The sequence below is a fragment of the Lycium ferocissimum genome, chromosome 5 (assembly GCF_029784015.1).
Source record: "Lycium ferocissimum isolate CSIRO_LF1 chromosome 5, AGI_CSIRO_Lferr_CH_V1, whole genome shotgun sequence".
Lineage (NCBI taxonomy): Eukaryota > Viridiplantae > Streptophyta > Magnoliopsida > Solanales > Solanaceae > Lycium > Lycium ferocissimum.
This window is the reverse complement of record NC_081346.1, coordinates 819,921-840,007: the sequence shown is the minus strand read 5'-3', so window position 1 is coordinate 840,007 and position 20,087 is coordinate 819,921. Positions and strand designations below refer to the sequence as shown.

Here is a 20,087-nt window from a genome sequence, read left to right as displayed (position 1 = left end):
CAGAGCAACTTGGCTAGGTAAAAGTGGTAAATTGAGTCCCACGCAATCACTCATCCGCCAAACAATAGGTTATGATATCAGTTGTTCGGTTAAGCCAACCAAAAATACTGGTAACATTCTGTGATATAAGTCCATTTTGAGCCAAATCATCCTCAAAATGACGCCAACCAAAAATACTGCTAACATTTGTGATATAAGTCCATTTTGAGCCAAATCATCCTCAAAATGACTTGCTCTGTTAAAAGTATCCTTATAGCTTATAGTTTTGTGTAACTTCTTTTCATTGTTAATTACCATGTGACCCATGAAGAAATCGACAAAAAAGGTAAAAGAATAAAAACAAGGAGTATCTTTTTGGTGTTATATACATTATTAGTTCATTAAGAGGTCATGTGATCGTGGGATATCTTGATTTTCCATTTGATAGGTCCGACTTAACAATCAAAATATCATTTCAAAGAGTATTGGTCGCTCGTGCATTGTTTTATCATGGCAACATGATATTTCTCTTCTATATTTTCTATCACAGTACAAATGTTATAGAAAGTTCAATGGGGCACCATATGGCCCCTTTTAGTCCACTTTTCAAATTCTAAGTTAATTCAGTTGGGTTTAATTTCGCCTCCAAAAGTTGTTTGGGTAAATTTCTCCTTTTTGCAAATAAATTTAGGTCATTAGAAATTAGAATAACAGGGTACAGAATTTAAACAGTGACATAAAAAAGATTACTTGTGCAAATGGCCATAAGGCGAGGGAGTTGAGTTAATGAAAGTGGTCCTAATTAAGGGCACATGGTGGGAAAAAGGTAGGAAAAGGAGAAGTCTATATAAGAAGACACATCTGACAGCTCGAATCCAGAAAGGCATCAAAGTATACAATTGTATATCTTACTAAGTAGCTAGGAAAGGAATTATGTGGACAATAGCAATTGTCCTTCCACTAAAGGATTTCACAATTGAAGTCGGTACACAAGAAGCCAAACTATGGAGGAAATTTAGCCTTGATTGGCGTCTGACATGGTGCAATGCTAGCTTGTAACAGAGACAAAGTTAGAATTTTGGGTTTAGGGGTTCTGAATTCTATAAAAGACATCTCATTGGGTTTTGAATAAATAATTCATATATATATTTAGTGAATTTAAAGACAAATACAACATTTGGACAAAAACTATTGGATTATGCCGACCCGTAAGCAAAAGTGTATCCGTCTCTGCAAACTTAGACAAGACACCTTCTCCTATGATTCGACCTATTTCTGTAGGCTGTAGCACATAATCCTCAACCTATCTTTTAGTGTATACCCACTGTTAACACTTAACAGATTCCGTGGAATAATAGCCTAACAAACATTATGTGATATCTAATATTAACGTTAAATAAGTCTCCATTAGAAGCTGGAAAAAAAATATTAACGTTAAATTTTTATAATAAATGATGCTCATTCTGGAAAGTCATAACAGATTTAGCATCCACATGAAGTTGAATCTTTGTTTTGTCCAAAATAACAATATGTTCAAATATTGCTAGATAGATACTATTGCTTGAAATTTACTTAATATTCATGTGGCACCAGCTTAATGATAAATAACATTCAATTTTTATTTTTTACCAATAGAAACTTCTCTCTACATAACTAGAGTTGTTTCTTCTTCCCTAGAGGTATGACAGACCTATATAATGTAAATGAACCCACTGTAGTATACTCAAACTTCAGGTTTCCAAACAGTGGATTTATCTTTAATACGGAAACTCCTTACAATTTCCTTTTATAATAATCCTTTATCCTAATGAAATTTTGGAACATGATGTGATAGCGTAGAGATTATTGTGTCCAGTATTTACAACTTGTAAAGCTGCGCTGGCCTTAGTCCTGAGTTGAGGAACTGGTTTGGGCTAATAACATAATACTCGACCAATGGTGATAAAAGCCTAAATATAGCTTCTGGATTTTAGCTGTATACATAAAGCAAACTAAAAATAATAACTCAAGGCTCAAGCGCACAGATAGCCGATTTTAGGACCCGTATTTAAGGCATAACTTGAGTTTCAATTTTTCCTCGAGTTGTCGACACTGAAGCAATTCACCATGTGCTGGTGATGGGAGAAAGAGAACAATGGAGTTCCCACTGAGTATTTCATATCCGAGCAGTAATTCTCAGAGTCTCATGTGTGTGTGAGAGAGAAAAGAAGAAGGGCAGCTACACTTTCGTCTAAAATTTGTCAGCACTGGCTATAAGGTAAATCATTTCAAAAATCGGATATAACTTAAATAGCAGGGTGAAAACTGGCTATTGGATGGAATTCCTACATAAGTTAACGAAAGGCAATTGGGCTACCCATTAATAAGACTACCTGCCAAAAGAAATTGCCAACAAAAAAGCCCAAAACACAAGCTTTGTGAAACTTAGAATTACAAGTCAACCGAGATAAGTACGAACAGGGAATTTCCAGGTAAATTTAGAGAGTAAAAGCACTGCCACAACTTGATTTAGAGTAAGCAGCAATCTCCAGAATAAAGTAAATGCCACAAAATTAAACTCAAATATGCAACGATGATGATAAATAACACAGGCCACCATGCACAAAGGAAAAAAGGATTGACAATTCTTCACATTATTGCAAAAGCAACATATTTCAGACTAAAATAAAGACAACCTGTATTTAACGATGTTTATAACTTTTCAAGTCTGATGGTACATTCTATATAGATACCCAAGTAATTCTGCCTTCTTAGTATACAGTATCAGAGACAATATTATAATTGTATTAACCCATAAATAAATGGTTTTCTTGAGGTGCAATCTCTATGGTACAAATAGCATTACAGCTCGACAATGACAACTAATGCCTCTAACAAGTATCCTTGCCTCCCTTACAAGGTCCACTTCTTACCAGACAGAAAATAGGTAATCTTTAATGTCCTTCATAACAAATCCCGGCCAGTTGCTTAAAAATGATATAGGAGGCAAGATGTCATCTTAAAACTTTCCTTTATGACCTACAATATGAAAAATTAACAGTCAAGAATCGGCATTTCGTAGACACACACTACTACAATTAAAAATGAAAAACCAAGCCATAATTGCCTCTAAACATAACTTCATACCTCACTAAAAGTTTATCAAGAAATATTACTAACAAATGCAATTTAAGTTTCAGTTGCGCTAATGTCAAACTATGTTCTACTATGAATTACACAAGAGTACTCAATTACACACCCCTCACTCTGTACCAAAGCAAGCCTCGTGTTCGCCTGAAGTTTAAAGAGGATTATTTCAATTCCAGACTCAACGACTTCATCCACTTTTTAATAACTGTGATGTCCGGGCCAACTTGTGCCCACCTCGACTAATTCCATGAGATACCTGCTACCTCCCACCAGCAAAAGGTATTAGGTAACTTTGTCCACCGAGGCTTAGACGGATGGAAGAAAATCACCTGGTGTTTTTGTCTCCGTTGGATTTGAACCGGAGACCTCATGGTTCTCCTCCCACTTCATTGATCACCAAGCCACCCGTGGGTGCTACTACTAGTAAATTCTAGTGAACACATCTTCTCCTGAACTTTATTTTTATTATTCGTCTTCTCGCATAGCTTTAACTAGTTAATTCTAGTAAACAGGTAAAGGCTTCGGCAATGATCCTTTTAATTCCAATACACTGGTAGAGGTGGGCCTTCTATCATATAGACGTCTAAGAAAATCTTAAAAACTCAGGTTTCTGAAACAAATTCGACACCTATTTTTTTCCCTTAAACAGTATTATTCTTGTTATATGGATACTTAAGTCATGCTATACACAGATAAACAACAAGTAACCAAAATATGTTCCTGGTTGAGAACTTGAAAATGATTCTTCAGATATGACCAATCAAGTATCAAAGAAGGGCAAATGGCAAATGGATTCCAGAAATCACAGTAGATTTTGTGAAAATGCAGAACAAACCTCATGACAACATAGAAAAATATTCCACCCAAAAAAAGGCAATGATGCATAACATATGTAACTTTGCAACATTTCTCTTCATAAATTCAGATCACTGGCGGACTCAATCATTACTTTAGGCTCCACATTAAATAAAAAGTTCACCAAAAGCAATAAGCCAAGTACAAGGAGGTAACTTTCCAAAATACTGGCACAGCAGAGAAAACATCAATTAGTCCTAGTCATTCACATAGTCATAAAGGAAAAACCGTAATATTCACAACAAAATGTCATAAGGAAAATGAACAAAATCCCCAAAAAAAAAAGGAAACTTGCTAATAATGCCAATCAAGAATTACCAATTTACAAGAGCAAAAACAGAAATGTGGATCGACACCAATCTTCTGCTGAATCCTTAATTTTTTGTAATCCATGGAGTGCCATATTCATCCGTTGTTCAAAGAATCTCAATCTGTATAACTCTTTAGCTATATAAAACATGCTCCCCGACGAGCTAACAATAATTAGGCAAACAAATAGAACCCATAACAGATTGAAATTGAAATTGTTGGCCTTCAAAATCTAGAATCTGCCTTCAACAATTGCCTTCTCTTGATTATCAAAAATGCCACCACACAAACTTGCAATATCGCTGCAATACCCACAAACATTAACCCAAGTCTCTTCCCCCAATTTAGCTTCTTTCCCTTTGATGGTTGACTAGGTGGCCTTAATATTGGATTATTCTGATGGCGGTGTTGTAAATGTTTCTTTTCCGCGTCTTTTTTCTTTGAAGCAGGTGGCGGTGGGGCCCCTTGGGTGGATGGTGGAGGTGGCGGTGGGGCCAACGGTGAAGGCGGAGGAGGTGAATATGGCGGCGGTGGAGGTGGATGAGGTGGCGGTGGGGCCAAAGGTGAAGGCGGAGGAGGTGAATATGGCGGCGGTGGAGGTGGATGAGGTGGAGGTGGTGGCGGCGGCAATTTCTCAGGTGGTGGTGGTTGTAAATTAGTGGAATTTACATTTCCTTGTGAATTTACAGGAAGAGTAAATAAAATGAAGAAAATCCCAAATGTGAGGATTATCCAAGTTCGATCCATACATATGGGCAATCAAATCTTCAACAAAGATTAAGTCCTTCCATCCGGGTCGGACTCAAATCACCCAATATTTTCCCCAAATCGAAGCTTTAACCAAAAAACTAGGGTTTTCAACCGTTGCTAATCCAGGTAAATTTTTTCTTGATCTTGAAATAACTACCAAAATATTCCAAATGAATCGCCCCAAAATGTTGATAATTAAAGAAACTGTAAACGTGGGAGGTTCAAATCACCCAAATCGAATCTTCCACAAAGAACTAGGGTTAGAAAAATAGAATACCTAATTTTCCCCTGATCTTGCAGAAATAACCAAAATGTTCGAAAATAATGGCCTCAAAATGTTGATAATTGAAGAACTAGACTTGGTGGGAGGTTGACTAGGCGAAGAAAAGGGTAGATTGGGAAGATATTTTTACCTCACAGATTCACAAATGTAATGTGGCAAATATCTCCTTCTTTTTCTTGTTGATGTTGACAATTTTCCCCCAAATCCAAGCTCTCACAAATCTAATAAGTTAAAACCGTTGCTCCCAGCTAATTTTTTTTTCCTGATCTTGAAGAAACAACCAAAATGTTTCAAATTAATATCCCAATAATGTTAATAATTGAAGAATCTGTTTAGGAACTTCGTGGAAGGTTCAACTATGCAAGAAAAATTGTTGATTGGGAATTTTTTTTTTTTAACCTCAAAGATTCATAAATGTAATGTGGCAAATATCTTCTTGTTATTGTTGTTGATGTTGACAAATTTCTTCCCAAAAATGGACGTGATCCCCCGTTACAAATGGAGAAAATTAGAAAAGGGGGACAACGAAGGGAAGAAAGAGAGAGAAATGGAAAGAGGGATTCAACGGTTGGTCTAATTTGGGAAATCGATCCACGATTTCATCGGCTGCCACTGTTGGTAATTCTTTAAACCCTTCATTATAGATTTGTATTCACTGTAGATTTGTAATTCTACCTATCTTAATTGCTACACAAATACTACTAACCACTTAATAAAGAATATGTTCCTATATAATGATACAAAAATTACGGCCCAATACTTTTTGAATAATCTAGCTTATAAAATAATCACCAAAAAAAAAAAAAAAAATATATATATATATATATATGTAGATATACATATAATATACATGTTGGAAATTTATATAGGAATATGTCTTCCAATTTATAATCAAAATATTTTTTATACAATTATAAATAGCGATGTTGTTAGCTAAATAGTTATTTTCACAACAATAGATATTGTAGAGATCATTCAGAGATTCGTAGAGCTTATCAGTAAAATACTTTCCATCAATACATATAATATACATATCTATAGATTTAGTCTATTTGAGTTACTGTCACCTGCCAGTGATTAAGTTTGACTAGCACTACATTTACATAAGTTTCCCAATGATTGAATATGAAAAACAATAGTTTGCGCATTTGGTTCTAGTAGACCTTTTATAATAAAAATTGCATATAAAATAATTTTAATAATTCATTGATCGAATTAACGAAATAAGTAATGCTTAATAATAAGCAAAATGAGAACAAAGTTGGTGGCAAAATACAAACTGAATTATGATAATGGAACGTGGAGTGGAGTTTACTAGATTCTTATTCCTTAAAGTATAGTTATATTCAGCTCATATTATTATGGTTAGACGATGCATTTTAACGTGCTAAATGATTCAATAGAGGTAAAAAAAGAATACGTTAAAAGTAAATAACATAAAAACCATTCTTAGAAATCGTTTCATTTTTGTTATATGTAATAATCGCTTGATTTGTACATAAAACTCTGCATTAGTAGTAAAAAAACGAACTAATATACTATAATTTGATTGAGACGGATATAACTTGTGTATATTTTTACGCAATAAAATATGTAATGTAGTCGGCATGTTATAGAACACCTCATCACATCATAATTTTCCAAACTTAATTAATCCTCTTCCCCTTGTTAGACTCATTTTATGCTTAAGCACACTTCCTTACATATCAATTAAGATTTTTTTTCACAAGGACATCCTCTTGTTGTTACTGAATATTATCTTAATAGAGACCAATCCTAGGTGTAATTTATTGTGTTATTTAACTACCGTGACATCCATGGCTCTAATTAACTAAAAATGCTTTTATCGAAGAGCCAAAATTTTCTTTCAACGAGGAAGCACGAGCTCGTCACTGACAGACTTTCATTCTCATACCTAAAAAGATCAAAATAAAATCTATATAATCTTATTATCCTTTAGAAAAAGGATTTGGGCAATGTGAAGTGAACATGGCACGCAAATGGGGCTATAATATTCAATTCATCTTGTTTTGTCTACTAATACAAGCACACTAGACTAGGATAACCCTCCACAGAGGAGGCTTCTTTATACTTCTTGTAATGAAAAAAACATTCCATTTGGTAATTGGTAGTAAAGAGTATGAGTAAGAGTGCCTCCTTTTTCACGTTTTTAGGGTGACTGGGCAAGTGAAAACTCAGTAAAAAGAAGGTATAAAAGGAAAAAAAGAAGTTATGATGGAACCACGAAGAGATACTATGGAATGATTTCTTCAATTTTAATTAGAAATTTAAGGTTCGAGTCCTGATATAAAAGAAGTTTTGAATGAGTGTTACACAATGTAAATTTAGATTAGTTAGAATCCTATTGTGAGTATCAGATATTGGGTGAGAAAACAAAAAATCTAATGAAACTTTAACTCAACACCTAAGTGATGCAAGATAAAAATTATGATACTACGAAATGTTTAAATGTTCCTCTTAAGATCAAGGAGGCCCGTATGGCCCTATGTTAGAAAACCATGTTCTATTGTTTGTGCATCTCACCAGATCTCTATTGAAATAAACAAAGTATAATTTGGTAAATCTGAATTGTGCAGTACCATAACGTCTGCGAGGGAATCCAATATTTCCAGCCCTACATGCTATAATTATTTCAGTCCTCGTATTTTATTACATTTTTTATCTTAACCAACCTATTATTATTTGGTTGCTAGAAATCTTTCCATCTGTAGTTCCTTTTTCACCATTCACCATAATGATTTGAAACTGCGATCTAAATCAGAATCCAATTTAAAAAATAAAAAGGTAGCTGTCTAAAGGTACACCAACATTGCAAGAATAATTGCACAGCCTCACACACACACACTTAACATTCAATTATTTAGGATCCATTATTTTGGAAGTCTTATTTGGTGTGCATAGCTTTATCTAGCAATCAGACAGCCAAAAATCTACTAGGATTATGTATTTTTTTGCAATAAAAAACTCTCACTAATAAATTGGTTACTCTATCCCTACCCACCAAAAGACTAAGCAAAAATGACCTATTACAAAAAAATTATAATTTAATTCTCCATTTTCCTCCCATAAATTTGTCAACTCCATCATAATCAGATCTATACTGGAAAACTGGAAAAAGTAACAGGATCATGGACCCTCAAAAGGTTAGTGTGTGCTGTTCGACAGCTATGAGGACAAGTCTTGGCTTGACAGGGAAAAAAGAAAATCTAACAGAAAAGTAAAAATAATTGTATAAAAAGTCCTGCCCGCAGAGGATGAAAAAGTTCCATTCATAATCCAATATAGCTTTATTGACTTAATTTGAAACATAATTCATGCAACCCTTCGAAAGGGCCCTCGTTATTCATTACTCTCGACCGTCACATAATAAATGTCATATTAGCCAAAAAATTTATCTCATAATAAGTATCACATTAGGAAACCAAAACATAAATTGGCTAGCTTTTCCAACTCTATCCTTAGATAAAAAGTGACAAGTTAAAGTAACATCTAAATGATGATTTACAACTTGTGCATGCTCTAATCAAGAAGAAAAAATAATTTATTTTTATTATGTAGGGATAATTTAATAAACTTCACATTGCATTATTTATTTCTTAATATGCGTGTTTTTTTACTAAGGTGACACTTATTGTGGGACGGAGGGAGTAAAAGATAGATTGTACCATGATATTCGATAAAATGTTTAGTCTCGTTTTGTGTGCTTGATATATAGAAATTGGAGCCGTGTGGGATTTACTAAAGGAAAATAAAGCTCCTTAATATCCATGACTCAAATTCGAAATTTTTAACAAAAGAAAAGATCATATTCGAACCACCACACTACTTGATAGTAGTAGATTGTTCGATTCTAAGAGCATGTATTATTAGTTTATTAGCCATCTATTCATATTTTGGTGGATTGCAATTTGTAAGCATTTTTTGGCACGGATTCCCTTCAAAGGCCTTGGTCTTTGATTTTTGTCCCCCCAAATTGCTAGTCTTTAATTTTTGTCCTTCACTTAAAAAAATGACCAAAAATATCCTGAGATTCTGGGTTTGAACCCCTGCTTAGTAAAAAAAAGCAAAGTAAGGCTTCGCGAAAAATCTGCCTTAATGCAAAAAGAATTTTTTTTTCCTTTTGCCTTAACGCGAAAAGCTGGTATTAGGTGAAGGCCAAAAATTAAAGACCACTAAATTGAGGGACAAAAATTAAAGACCAGTGCCTTAGAAGGCCAATCCGCAGAAAAAAATGATGTATTATATTGGGGTATGCTGGGCCCAAAACCGAAGAACGGCTTGTAAGATTTAGCCCAAAATTGTTGATCTGATTGGGTATGATATTCTCTGGATCTAAGCCCTAAAACTAGTTGTGCTCATATGGTACTGTTTATCAATTAACTAACCCTCTTTTGGAAAAAAACCCAATAGCTAACTTTCAAATTTTACATATTCAATGGATATCTTAAGATAAATACAGAGTTTAAAGTTATTGAATTCGACCGTAGTCATAAACTATACTCTAGCTCCACCACTGGTTGTTGGTAACTGGTGGGCTGGCCGGTTGGGAGCTTTTGCAACACAATAGCATATCCGGTGGCAAAGCCACGTGTTGTGGCAAGGAGTTCAATTAAATGTCTTTCGTCGAAATGTATACTGTGCAAATAGGGGCAAAAATAATTTTCTTAGTCATATGTAAAATCTATTAATTTTCTTGACATAAGAAAATATAAAAGTTGTTTTAAGTTACGAAATTTAAATTCTTGGTATCTAGTATTTTTGTAAATTTCCTTATATATAACCCCAGCTTCACCACCGAGCATATTAGTAATGTATTTTTCAGTTGATCCCATAAAAGAAACATGATGAGCATACAAAGAGATGTTGGAATTGAAGAGACATGAGAACGTCTTTGTAGAAATTGTTAAGAGTATTAACTCGCCTCATAATTTAGGAGGTATGGGCCATGGATATGTAATGTGGGCCTATTTCTATGGGGCCCATTGGCATGTGGGCATACTGTTTGTATCTTTCAAAACCTACAATACACCAAAAAAAGCATTGGGAATTGTTGCTTCTTCTCCTCTCAGTCGTGGCTTCAGAGTGCACGACCCTGGCTATAGACAAAATGTATACAACTTGCCTTTCGATTAAAATCTGTTAGCATTCTTTTCAAAACAGATTAATAAGAAAATAATATATACAATATAAATGGAAATGAAGAGACTGATTTATATTGTTATGTGATGTTTGCTTTATTAGAATATGGATTTACAAACTTTTGTCAAATAGAGAGGGAAAAGCTAAAGGGAGACAGAAAAACTGTCCAGAAAAATCCAAAGCTCAAAACCCCAAAATGTGAAAGGCTCTCAAACAGAAGAAAGAAAAAAATTTGTGTTGGCGTCATGAAAGTCTGAATAAAAGTATAAAGATGGATGCATGGGGATGCTGCAGTACCAGATGGGAAGAAAAAGAGAAAAGTTTTACGGTCGTTTGGTAGGACGGATAAATTATTGCATGTAGATGGAATTGAGTGGGATAATTCCAATCCCTTGGAATTATAATCCATCCCATCCCGTCCCTGCTACCAAATGACCCCTTGTTTGTGTAAATAACACTACTCGGTGTTAAATCGGTGGATTGAGCTGACGGGTCCATCCAAAAGGGATATATGCATTATTTTTGTTTTTCCTCCTAAACCTTACTTACAACCTGTAATTAAATACACTATTATGAGCTGAAGCTCGAACGTATTTTTGTGGGAAACAAACAACTTAGGGTTAGTTATCCAAAAATATTCTTGCATCACTTGAGGATATCTACGCTGTGAAAATTAAGGAGTTCAGCCGTCTTGTGAGAATTCCCAACAGTCCGATCCATAAGAAAAAACCTCTAAATCTCTAAACTAATATTCACATAATAAAATTAATATTTCACAACTCGTCCAAACTTGAACGAGTTAAGTAAATTATTTTCATAGGCTAATTTTCTGCTCGTACTATATTGATAAGCCTATAGAGGTAGACTCAGCTAGATTCTCCGCTTGCCTTTTCGTACAAGCACGAAAGCAGTTTCAGTAATGCATTCAGAAACTGATCTGTAATCGAATCTATCTATGTATTCTCTCCTTTCTGTTCCTTTGCAATTTCCTTAATTCTTTCTTATTTTATTCTCCCCTTTACGCTAGTCTGTATTTGTAAGTATAAAGTATATATTGTACGTAAAACTTAAATCTAATTAGATAGTATTACCTTAAAACAATAACAATTGAAATTACTACTACTTTTTACAAGTTTACTTAAAATGCGCCAGTGAGCCTGATTTATTTAACATGCACGTAATTTGTACTGGTTACTGCTAATACTAACACGTCCAAGCTCACGAGATTGCTAATAAAAAAGTTGGGTATATTGTTAATTTTAACTGAAACATGAGATGGTATCTCTTGTAACTTGTAAGTATTTTAGTATTTTATTTGATATTTTTCGTTTTTAGACTGAATGAAGAAAAGCAAAAGGAAAAGGGAAAGTCCTTTGGCAATGGTGTTTGTCGTTTAGTGATGGTCAAATTGTAGGCTAGATAGGCTGACGGTTGAAATAAATGGGAATAAAATCAGTATAGGAAAAAGTAGTTCTACGCAATTGTCACAGGAAAAAGAGAACCAGAGAGAGACTGGACATGAAGGCACGCATATTAAGGCAAAAACTTCTCTTGTTTCTTTTCCTAAAATATTTTCAAGAAACAAAGTAGTATCTGATATTAGTACTTGCAATACCAGATTAATTAAATATAATGCGAAATATAAATATTTATTTTTAAATTTAGTAATTAAAAGAGATAAGGATAAAAAACAAACCCTATCAAAAACAAACCCTAACTATCACCTTTTTTTGAGTTTCATACCTAAACTATCATAAGGTTAAGAAAACTACCTAAACTATCACTATCTATCTAGTTTGCAAAACACACCTGAATTAAATGTGTGAACTCTCCAAAAAGCAAGTGAAGCTGAAATATTCTAAAAAAAATTATCCACATGGCATAAGTAATGCTATGGTGGCACCTATATGAAAATTAAAAAATAATATTTTTTTATTAAAAAATTTATATATATATTTTTTAAAAACTGCATTATTTAAAAAAAATCAGCATTTAAAAAAAAAAAAATATCTGGATTTTTAAAAAAATATGAAAAAAATAATATTTCTTGCCAAAAATATCAAAAAATTTAGAAAATCAGAAACAAAAAAGATTTGAAAAATGGAAAAGTTGATTTTTTTTTTCAAAATGTAAAAATTAGTTTTCTTATTTTTTTTAAAAAAAAATAACTTTCCATTTTTTAAACTATTTTTTTATTATTTTGCAAAAAATATTATTTTTCAGTTTGTTTTTTTGAAACAAATAATTTTTATTTTATTTTATAATTTCCATGTAGGTGCCCTTGTGACATTATTTATCCACATGGACAACACTTGGCAACATTTTTATATAAAATAGAGAGTGTAGATCACATGCCATTCAAGAATAATTTGAGGTGTATTTTGCAAACTAGATAGTGAGTTTTCTCAACCTTCTGATAGTTTAGGTATGAAACTAAAAAAAAAAGTGATAGTTACGGTGTGTTTTTGACCCTCCTGTGTAATTAAAACGATTGAATTTGATGATTACTCGGCTATCAAGCTCCACTCAATGTGTTATTATCGAGAAGCGGATATTGTAGTTCAGGAATCAGACTATTGATTCACGCGGATATGAAATCTTGTTTATGCAACTGCATGCAACCTACTACCAAATAAATTTGAGAAAGTAACTCAAACAGACACCCAATTATTGGTAATTATCTAACAAAGTAATTTTTTTTTTTAACAACGTCGCCCAATTTTTGTCTGTATCACTTTAAAAGTCTCTCTTAGAAATCATAAGTTTCAAATTGTATTTCTATATCTGCTCATTACTATAACATAATTACTGCGAGCTATTAATTTATTTACATTTTAGATGTGGATACAATTGAAAAAAATCTAGGTAGAGAACAAAGAATTGATCATGTTATTCTTTGACGAGGGAGGGACACCTTGAACCGGACATCTAATTTGACCTTTCATGCAAAAGGTTACTCTGTTTGGATATAGAGAATTCATACAGGTCAAGGATTGGTAGTAGGGCCCGGCAGCACCGACGGAGTCCTCCTGCTTAAAACACTGCTCTTTCACATCAATATTTGACTTGTATAATCTCATTCCCTTAAACCATCACATCGACGGTCAATGATATTCTCAAGTTGATGATCCAAAATTTTAAAGTTTTATGAGTTTTTGATTCCCCCCAGTTAGTTAGAGATCAAGTAATTATGATACTCAGTAAGCAAAATGCGGTCGTTGCTGAGGAAATTGGTGGTGAATAGTTAAATGTCAATCATTTCAACATCTACATAAACAACTTGAGTTAGCATGTCTGTCCACAAAAAACTTTTTTAAGTCATTTTCAGTTTTCTCAAGTATATCTTATTATACGCATAAATCAAAACTGAATAGGCGCTTTTGACTTTGTTTTATAATGTGAGAAAATAAATAATGGCATGTTCTATCCAGCCATAATAGGTAGTTCAATTCCTTCCCTTAGAACAGTCTTGATAATTTATTATCTCATACAACTCATCAATTAATTCTTTTGGTGTCCCATTTTGATCTATACCATATTTAATAAATCTAATGATTGGTGAATAACACAAAATTGGTCGTGACAGCTTCTGTGTTTAGGAGACCTTTACTTAAAGGTTGATATACTATAGTCTACAAGACATACTAAAAAGAGAGAGAAAAATTAATGATTCTAATAAAGGATGGAATGATGCTACATAAACCTAAGATGTTTAATGATCACACAGACTGACTAAAAGCACCATAGCTGAATGCATTCAATCTTTGTTTCATTGCCACCGAATTAATATTATCCTAAACAGTCTAAACGTCTAAAAATCTTAATCTAAAGCATGGTAGAAATCAGGATTTTACTTTTTCTTTGGCCCAGGAAGGAAGTTTTAGACTAAGGGAGCTAGCAAGACTAATCTCTAGAACTGTATCATCATTCATCACCGAATGCAAACACTTAAAAGAGTCTTGGTATTCAATTTTCATTGGTTCCATAATGCAAACATGGGAACTGGCTGAACTAGGTCCATATTCCCAATTTGGCCTGAGCTCGATGAATTATCATCATTTCCCTTGCGTCCATCTTCAAACTTGTGTTCTTGAACTACGGATGAATAATAAGCCTGAGGATACTCTAATCCGACCCCAAAATCACAGCTCATTTCACCAGAGCCAGAGCATTTGGGACTTGGTGCACCAGAAGAGCTCCTGCTGCTTGATCCTGCAGCAGCCATCAATGGCATCATGTCCATGAATGAATCTATGGGCTGTTGCAATTGCTCCCCATTTGTTATGGCCAAAATGGGCTGAGGTGAAGTTGTGCATGACTTATAGTCTTCAAATGAAGACGGGCTGATGCCAGAATCTTTTGATGGGGAGCGCTTGGCTAGGTCTCCAGCAATTAAGGTTGAGCTTGAGCAAATCCGTTTGACATCGTACCTACTAATATCAAAATTGGTCACGGCACTTGTCCCCCTGAACTTAATCGCAGCAATATCATAGGCTTCCGCTGCTTCCTCTTGAGTACCTGAAATAAGACGCATGACAAATTTTGAGCACCAGAAGGCTGGACTATTTCAAGTTTGAAATGAGTTGATTCCAACATTATATCATTTAAGTTTGAATTACAAATCCTAGTTTTTTCTTAAAGTATACCCCATCAGATTCAAATACACCCATACCCCATCAGATTCAAATACACCAATATTCCTATGAGTTCAATACCCGATCGGATTAAAATTCTCTATAATTCTCCTTTGTTAAGTATTAGTTATATTATGGATCTCACGAATTAAACCCGCTTTCACCAATCTAATACAAATGAAAAACATATCACAATCCGAGTTCAAATTCTCATGCAAGTATTGGTGTAAATAAAGAGTTAATTTCAAAATGATCATCAAACATACAGTTTCTTTGACATACGTGGCTAAATTAATTTTGTCATTTTAAATTCGCTGGTACGTTACTCAAAATAATTGGCCAAAAGATCCATTAAATTTTACTAGAGGCCGGGTTAGCTAAAATGACTACACTGCTCTCGATTAGCAGTTCTGGCGAAGCATGATAGTAATACAGTAAATTCTCAAGCATATTGATGAGAATAAGAACAAAATGCCCGGCAAGAAAATTGAGGTAGACAGCGAACAGATGTTGAATGAGAAATTGAATAAACCAGAGTAAAACAATAAGACAAGAAAATTACTTACTAAAGGTACCAAGGTACAAGTCCTTGTTGCCTGCAACTCTCCCAATTCTGGCTTGCCACCTCCCATGCTGATGATGCCTGCCCAATTTCCTAAGTTTTAATCAATGGATATTGCTATACTGCTAGATTTTCATAGGTATGGATTATTGGTTTTTGCATGATTGCACATGCATCTTAAAGTTTGCCTGCCTGTGCCCTATTATTGAACATGGATAATTGCATTCAAAGAAAGCTGCAAAGTTTGCAGCAATAAAATAGTGAATGTGAAAACAACTTTAATCGTAAAAAAAAGTTGCCTTTTGGTTTAATGCTACGAACAAACCTCGTTACTCCTCTGTACATTGATGCCCCTCTTGAGAACCCACTGCTTTTCCTGTTTTAACATAAAAATGGGATACCCCTACCAGGTCAATTTTAGCGATTGGAATGCAAGTATGTTCCATCTTTTTCAGTGTAACAGGCCATCAAACAGAAGAAAGTAAAACAGGACTAGTGAAGAAAATGGAAGGGACATTACTCCCTATGTACCTTCTCAAGTGTGCTACAAATTCTTGTCTATTCATGTTTTTCATCTCCTCCAGTTCCTTTTCATAAGTGTTTAGCTGAGATTATACATGACAAGCAACTATTTAGTGAATGGAATATCGGTTAATGCAGATCCACAAATTTAAATTATGGGTTTAACCTTTAATGTTCTTAGGATTGAACTCATTGTATTCTTAAAATTATGTTTTAAGACATAGCATTTGTTGCAAATTCAATAATTTTTCTCACATAAATTTATGCTCCGGTTCAGATGAATCAACTCTACATCCGCCCCTAGGTTAATATCATCAAAATTATCAGGAGTGGATGCTACATAGGCTCAATAGATCAACTTAAACAAATATTCTATGCACGTAACATAGATTTATACATGTGAAAAATTATCAAAACTTTAATAATATCAAGTTATTTAGTGGTGAGAGCATAAAGGTTTAAACTCATCAAGGTTAAATTATGTATTTGTATATGAAAATGACAAGTACTTACGGGAAAATTAATATGCGTGTTTGGACCCCAGTATTTTAAAGCGGCTAAATCATATGCTCTAGCTGCCTTTTCCTCCGTGTCATAACCACCTGAAGTTAATTTAAATTCAAGAATTAAATTAATCGCCCAGACAGTCCAAAATGTCACATACGTACACATTGTTTTCCCTTTGAAATGTCAAAATTATTTTAAGCCCAAAGTCAAAGTAGAAAAACAACCAAAAAACAACGTAGAAAAGAAAAAAGCAACAACTGGAGAATGTCAATTACCTAGATAGACTGATTGATCCGCATGTCAATGGAAGCAAAGGTTGGAGAGAAAATAAGAAAAAAGTTAATAGTTGAAGAGAGACATTTCGAGAATAAAATTAAATGATGAAACTCAGTGCATGAAACAGTTGAGTACACACCTTGCCTGCCTTTCCTAGTTTGCCCTTCCTTTCTGCAACTGTTATCCCACAAATGAGCCTCGTATCTTCCAGTCCACCGATGTCTAATTTCGTCCATTTCATTAAATATAAACGAGTTTAATTTATATACACTATCAATCTATGTTGCGGAAGGTATTACGTTTTATTTTCAAGTTTAAAATCCCACGAATTAAAAAGACTTACATGTAACTATTAACTTGATGGCGTAAAAAATTTAAAAATTATTCAAAAAGTTTAAGCACGGATACCGTTAATATATGTTAAAAAGATGAGAAAATGTTAAAAACATATCATTTTTTCGTGTTTCGCACGTTCCTTTTTTCAACCATTACCATCATCATCTATGTATTAAGACATATCAGGTTGATAAGAAAGGGAACAACTAATAGTAAGCCTAATCAGCTTCGAGGTATGTCTTAATATGTAGATAGTGATAGTTCATGTAGAAAAAAAGTAACAGCTGATAGTGAACTCGCGAAAAAGTAATAGTAGTAGTTTAGAAGTGTTTTGACCATTAACTCTAAAAAGAAGTTGCATAAGTACCTTGTGACACCGCGGTACTGAGAGGTTCGTTGTCCAAAAGTATCAATGGATTTACGCGGTACCGGTTCTCTTGAACCACTAACATTTTTAACAGTTACTGGCCTTTTTTTCGGAGCAGTAGCAAGCGAAAGCGCTTGGCAATTGCTAGCACTAATTTCTTCAACTGATGAAATTAATGGTGCAGCAGTAGCAGCTTGGCGTAACCACGATTTGAATCCAGAAACAGAAGTAGCTCCATCAAATGGCACATGATAAACACTACCTGTAGAATTTGTGGCGAACTCATGAGAGCTGTGAAATTGATTATTTGGTAACATCATCTGTTGTGAAGGTATTAATTTCATGTTTGCTCCAATTCCTGTTGGAAAAAATAATTCATAGAGGTAAGAAACACAAATTGGTTAAGCTTTTATAGTCAAATTTATATAGGAATAGGCTTTTCTGTTTTAAGTTAAAGTAGTTATCGTACTGTTATAAATAAGGGTGGTGTTAGTTATTTTCTAGCGAGAGAGATAAGTGGAGATTGTAGAGAGTATTAAGAAATAAAATATTTTCCTTGTAGCTGGTGTTGTTCGTGATCAGAGTGATGATTTAAGCTTGGCGGAATGTTAACGTTGATTTCACCAATTTGTTGTTCATCATGAGGTGGAGAATTTGAATAACAGCATCCTAAGAAATCTTCAAGCTTCGGGCCTTCTTCTTCCGGGTTAGTAGCAGTACTCATATCATGATTCTCATACCTCCAACAATCTATTTTTCAACCAAAAAAAAAAAAAAAAAAAAAAGGTTACATATCGACTTCATTTTGGCATATGAACTAGCACAAGAAAAACAAATTAATTGGAATACCTTCAATCATACGTAGAGACTCATCAGAGGGTAAAGGCATGACCGACAAAAGAGTTGATTCTAGTGGGTTAGAGTCAATATTTCCAGTAGCTTGATTTTGTGTATTTACTTCTTCTTCTTCATCATCGATTCTGAAATCAGGAGTTAGAGAGAATCCCAACCAATTACTCATTATTATAACTATGAAGAGCAAAACGAAACTCAATTTTGTATGTTTCTCTGTCTCTCTCTCTCTAGAAATCCGTGAGGCTTTTTTGTCTAGCTTCTTCTGTGGAGTTTTGAGCTCATAGTTCGAAGATCCAGTGAAGGAGACTGGCGTGTTGTGTACATATATTTTATGTTATGTTACTCTTCCGGTGCCCATGAATGTCTTATTTTCTCTGGTCACTCAAATGGACTAGTGGAACATTATATAAGATGACAACAACATTTTTTTCTTCTATTCACATTCGCATGATGAGTATGCATACAAAAGTTGGAGACATTCCACATACTAATTTGGGTGAATATTTTAAAATATTATGATAAAGTCAAATTTATAGTGGTGTCGTTTCTAAGAATATTTTTTTTATTGCTATAGTAAAATGCTAGTAATATAGAGAACATAAAATATAACATAGCATGAAAGTAGATTCCAAATAAAACTTGACTATGATAGTGAAGTCTTGTTACAAAGAAATGATTATTATAGAGTATGCGTGTTTGGACATAATATGATTGAAATTTAAAATGAATTAGTAGTATTTAAAGGTATTTTTTTTGTTTTCGACCAGGTATCCGTGCCGAAAGTCCTACATTGAGGAGTCAAGCGTTTCCTAAAAACATCGACAGCGTACCCAGCAGGGCTCGAATCCGAGACCTCAGGTTAAGGATGAAGTAGTACTTACTGCTCCATCATAACCTTTGATGGTTAGTAGTATTTAGAGTAGATGTCAAAAAAGGATATATAAAAGTTGAAATTATATCTTGACATGATAACGAAATTAAAGTTTGTGGGTGAAAATTTGAAAAACTCCTAAAATAATACTTACTCCATTACCCGTCAATATTGTTTACAATTTAAGAAAGTATACCGTTAAAGGCTTTTTCTATTTTCTGTTTCCGTATAAAGTACATTTCAAAAATTACAACACTTACTTCTGTTTTCCGTATAGAGACTTTTTCTCACTCCTTGCAAATTTGTGCGTACCGGTGAGTATAATGTAGTTGGGATATTCATGACAAATACTAGTAGTAGTATACATAGCAGAATCTATAAATTTTATCGTATTATAAAAGAGTCTGAGAAATAGGCAGAGAGCAGAGAGAGTGTGTAGACTGTGGTTCTTTATAGAGGTGCCTCGGTTTTCGTTCCTCCCTCTCCTTTCATTTCATTTCACAGTTGTAGCAGTGCTGAAGACTAGCAGCAACGTCAGGTGTGGACATATGAGAGAGGAATGCCCAAAAAATACACCATTCTTGTTTGTTTCTGCCCAAATGCACTGTATATATTCAGCGTGATAGTATCTGCTTTGGACTCGACTAATTTATACTTGTATTAAAAAGTCTCGCTTTGCGAAAGGCTTTGTA

General features: G+C 34.0%; 2 protein-coding genes and 1 long non-coding RNA gene across 4 annotated transcripts; all 3 read right to left on the bottom strand.

Annotated features, from left to right (window-relative positions):
• Positions 1 to 2,596: 2,596 nt before the first annotated feature.
• LOC132055283 (uncharacterized) lies at positions 2,597 to 6,043 on the bottom strand. Its single transcript, XR_009414552.1, has 2 exons — positions 5,436 to 6,043; positions 2,597 to 2,997 (listed from the first exon to the last, which is right to left on the bottom strand). It is a non-coding gene; the product is annotated as an uncharacterized LOC132055283 (long non-coding RNA).
• On the bottom strand, positions 4,062 to 5,442 carry LOC132055282 (leucine-rich repeat extensin-like protein 3). Its single transcript, XM_059447020.1, has one exon. The coding sequence runs from the start codon at positions 5,017 to 5,019 to the stop codon at positions 4,498 to 4,500; it is 522 nt and encodes a 173-aa protein (XP_059303003.1). The 5' UTR covers positions 5,020 to 5,442; the 3' UTR covers positions 4,062 to 4,497.
• Positions 6,044 to 14,194: 8,151 nt separating the features above from the next.
• On the bottom strand, positions 14,195 to 18,911 carry LOC132055281 (AP2-like ethylene-responsive transcription factor AIL1). 2 transcript variants are annotated; one of them, XM_059447018.1, is made up of 10 exons: positions 18,519 to 18,911; positions 18,294 to 18,419; positions 17,670 to 18,027; positions 17,106 to 17,188; positions 16,966 to 16,974; positions 16,697 to 16,785; positions 16,193 to 16,266; positions 15,987 to 16,037; positions 15,666 to 15,742; positions 14,195 to 14,983 (listed from the first exon to the last, which is right to left on the bottom strand). In XM_059447018.1, the coding sequence occupies exons 1-10, from the start codon at positions 18,688 to 18,690 to the stop codon at positions 14,439 to 14,441; spliced, it is 1,584 nt and encodes a 527-aa protein (XP_059303001.1). In that variant the 5' UTR covers positions 18,691 to 18,911; the 3' UTR covers positions 14,195 to 14,438. The 2 variants fall into 2 exon arrangements, with proteins under 2 accessions (XP_059303001.1, XP_059303002.1); XM_059447019.1 differs by lacking the exon at positions 16,966 to 16,974 and having other exon boundaries at positions 18,519 to 18,910.
• Between the last annotated feature and the right edge of the window lie 1,176 nt (positions 18,912 to 20,087).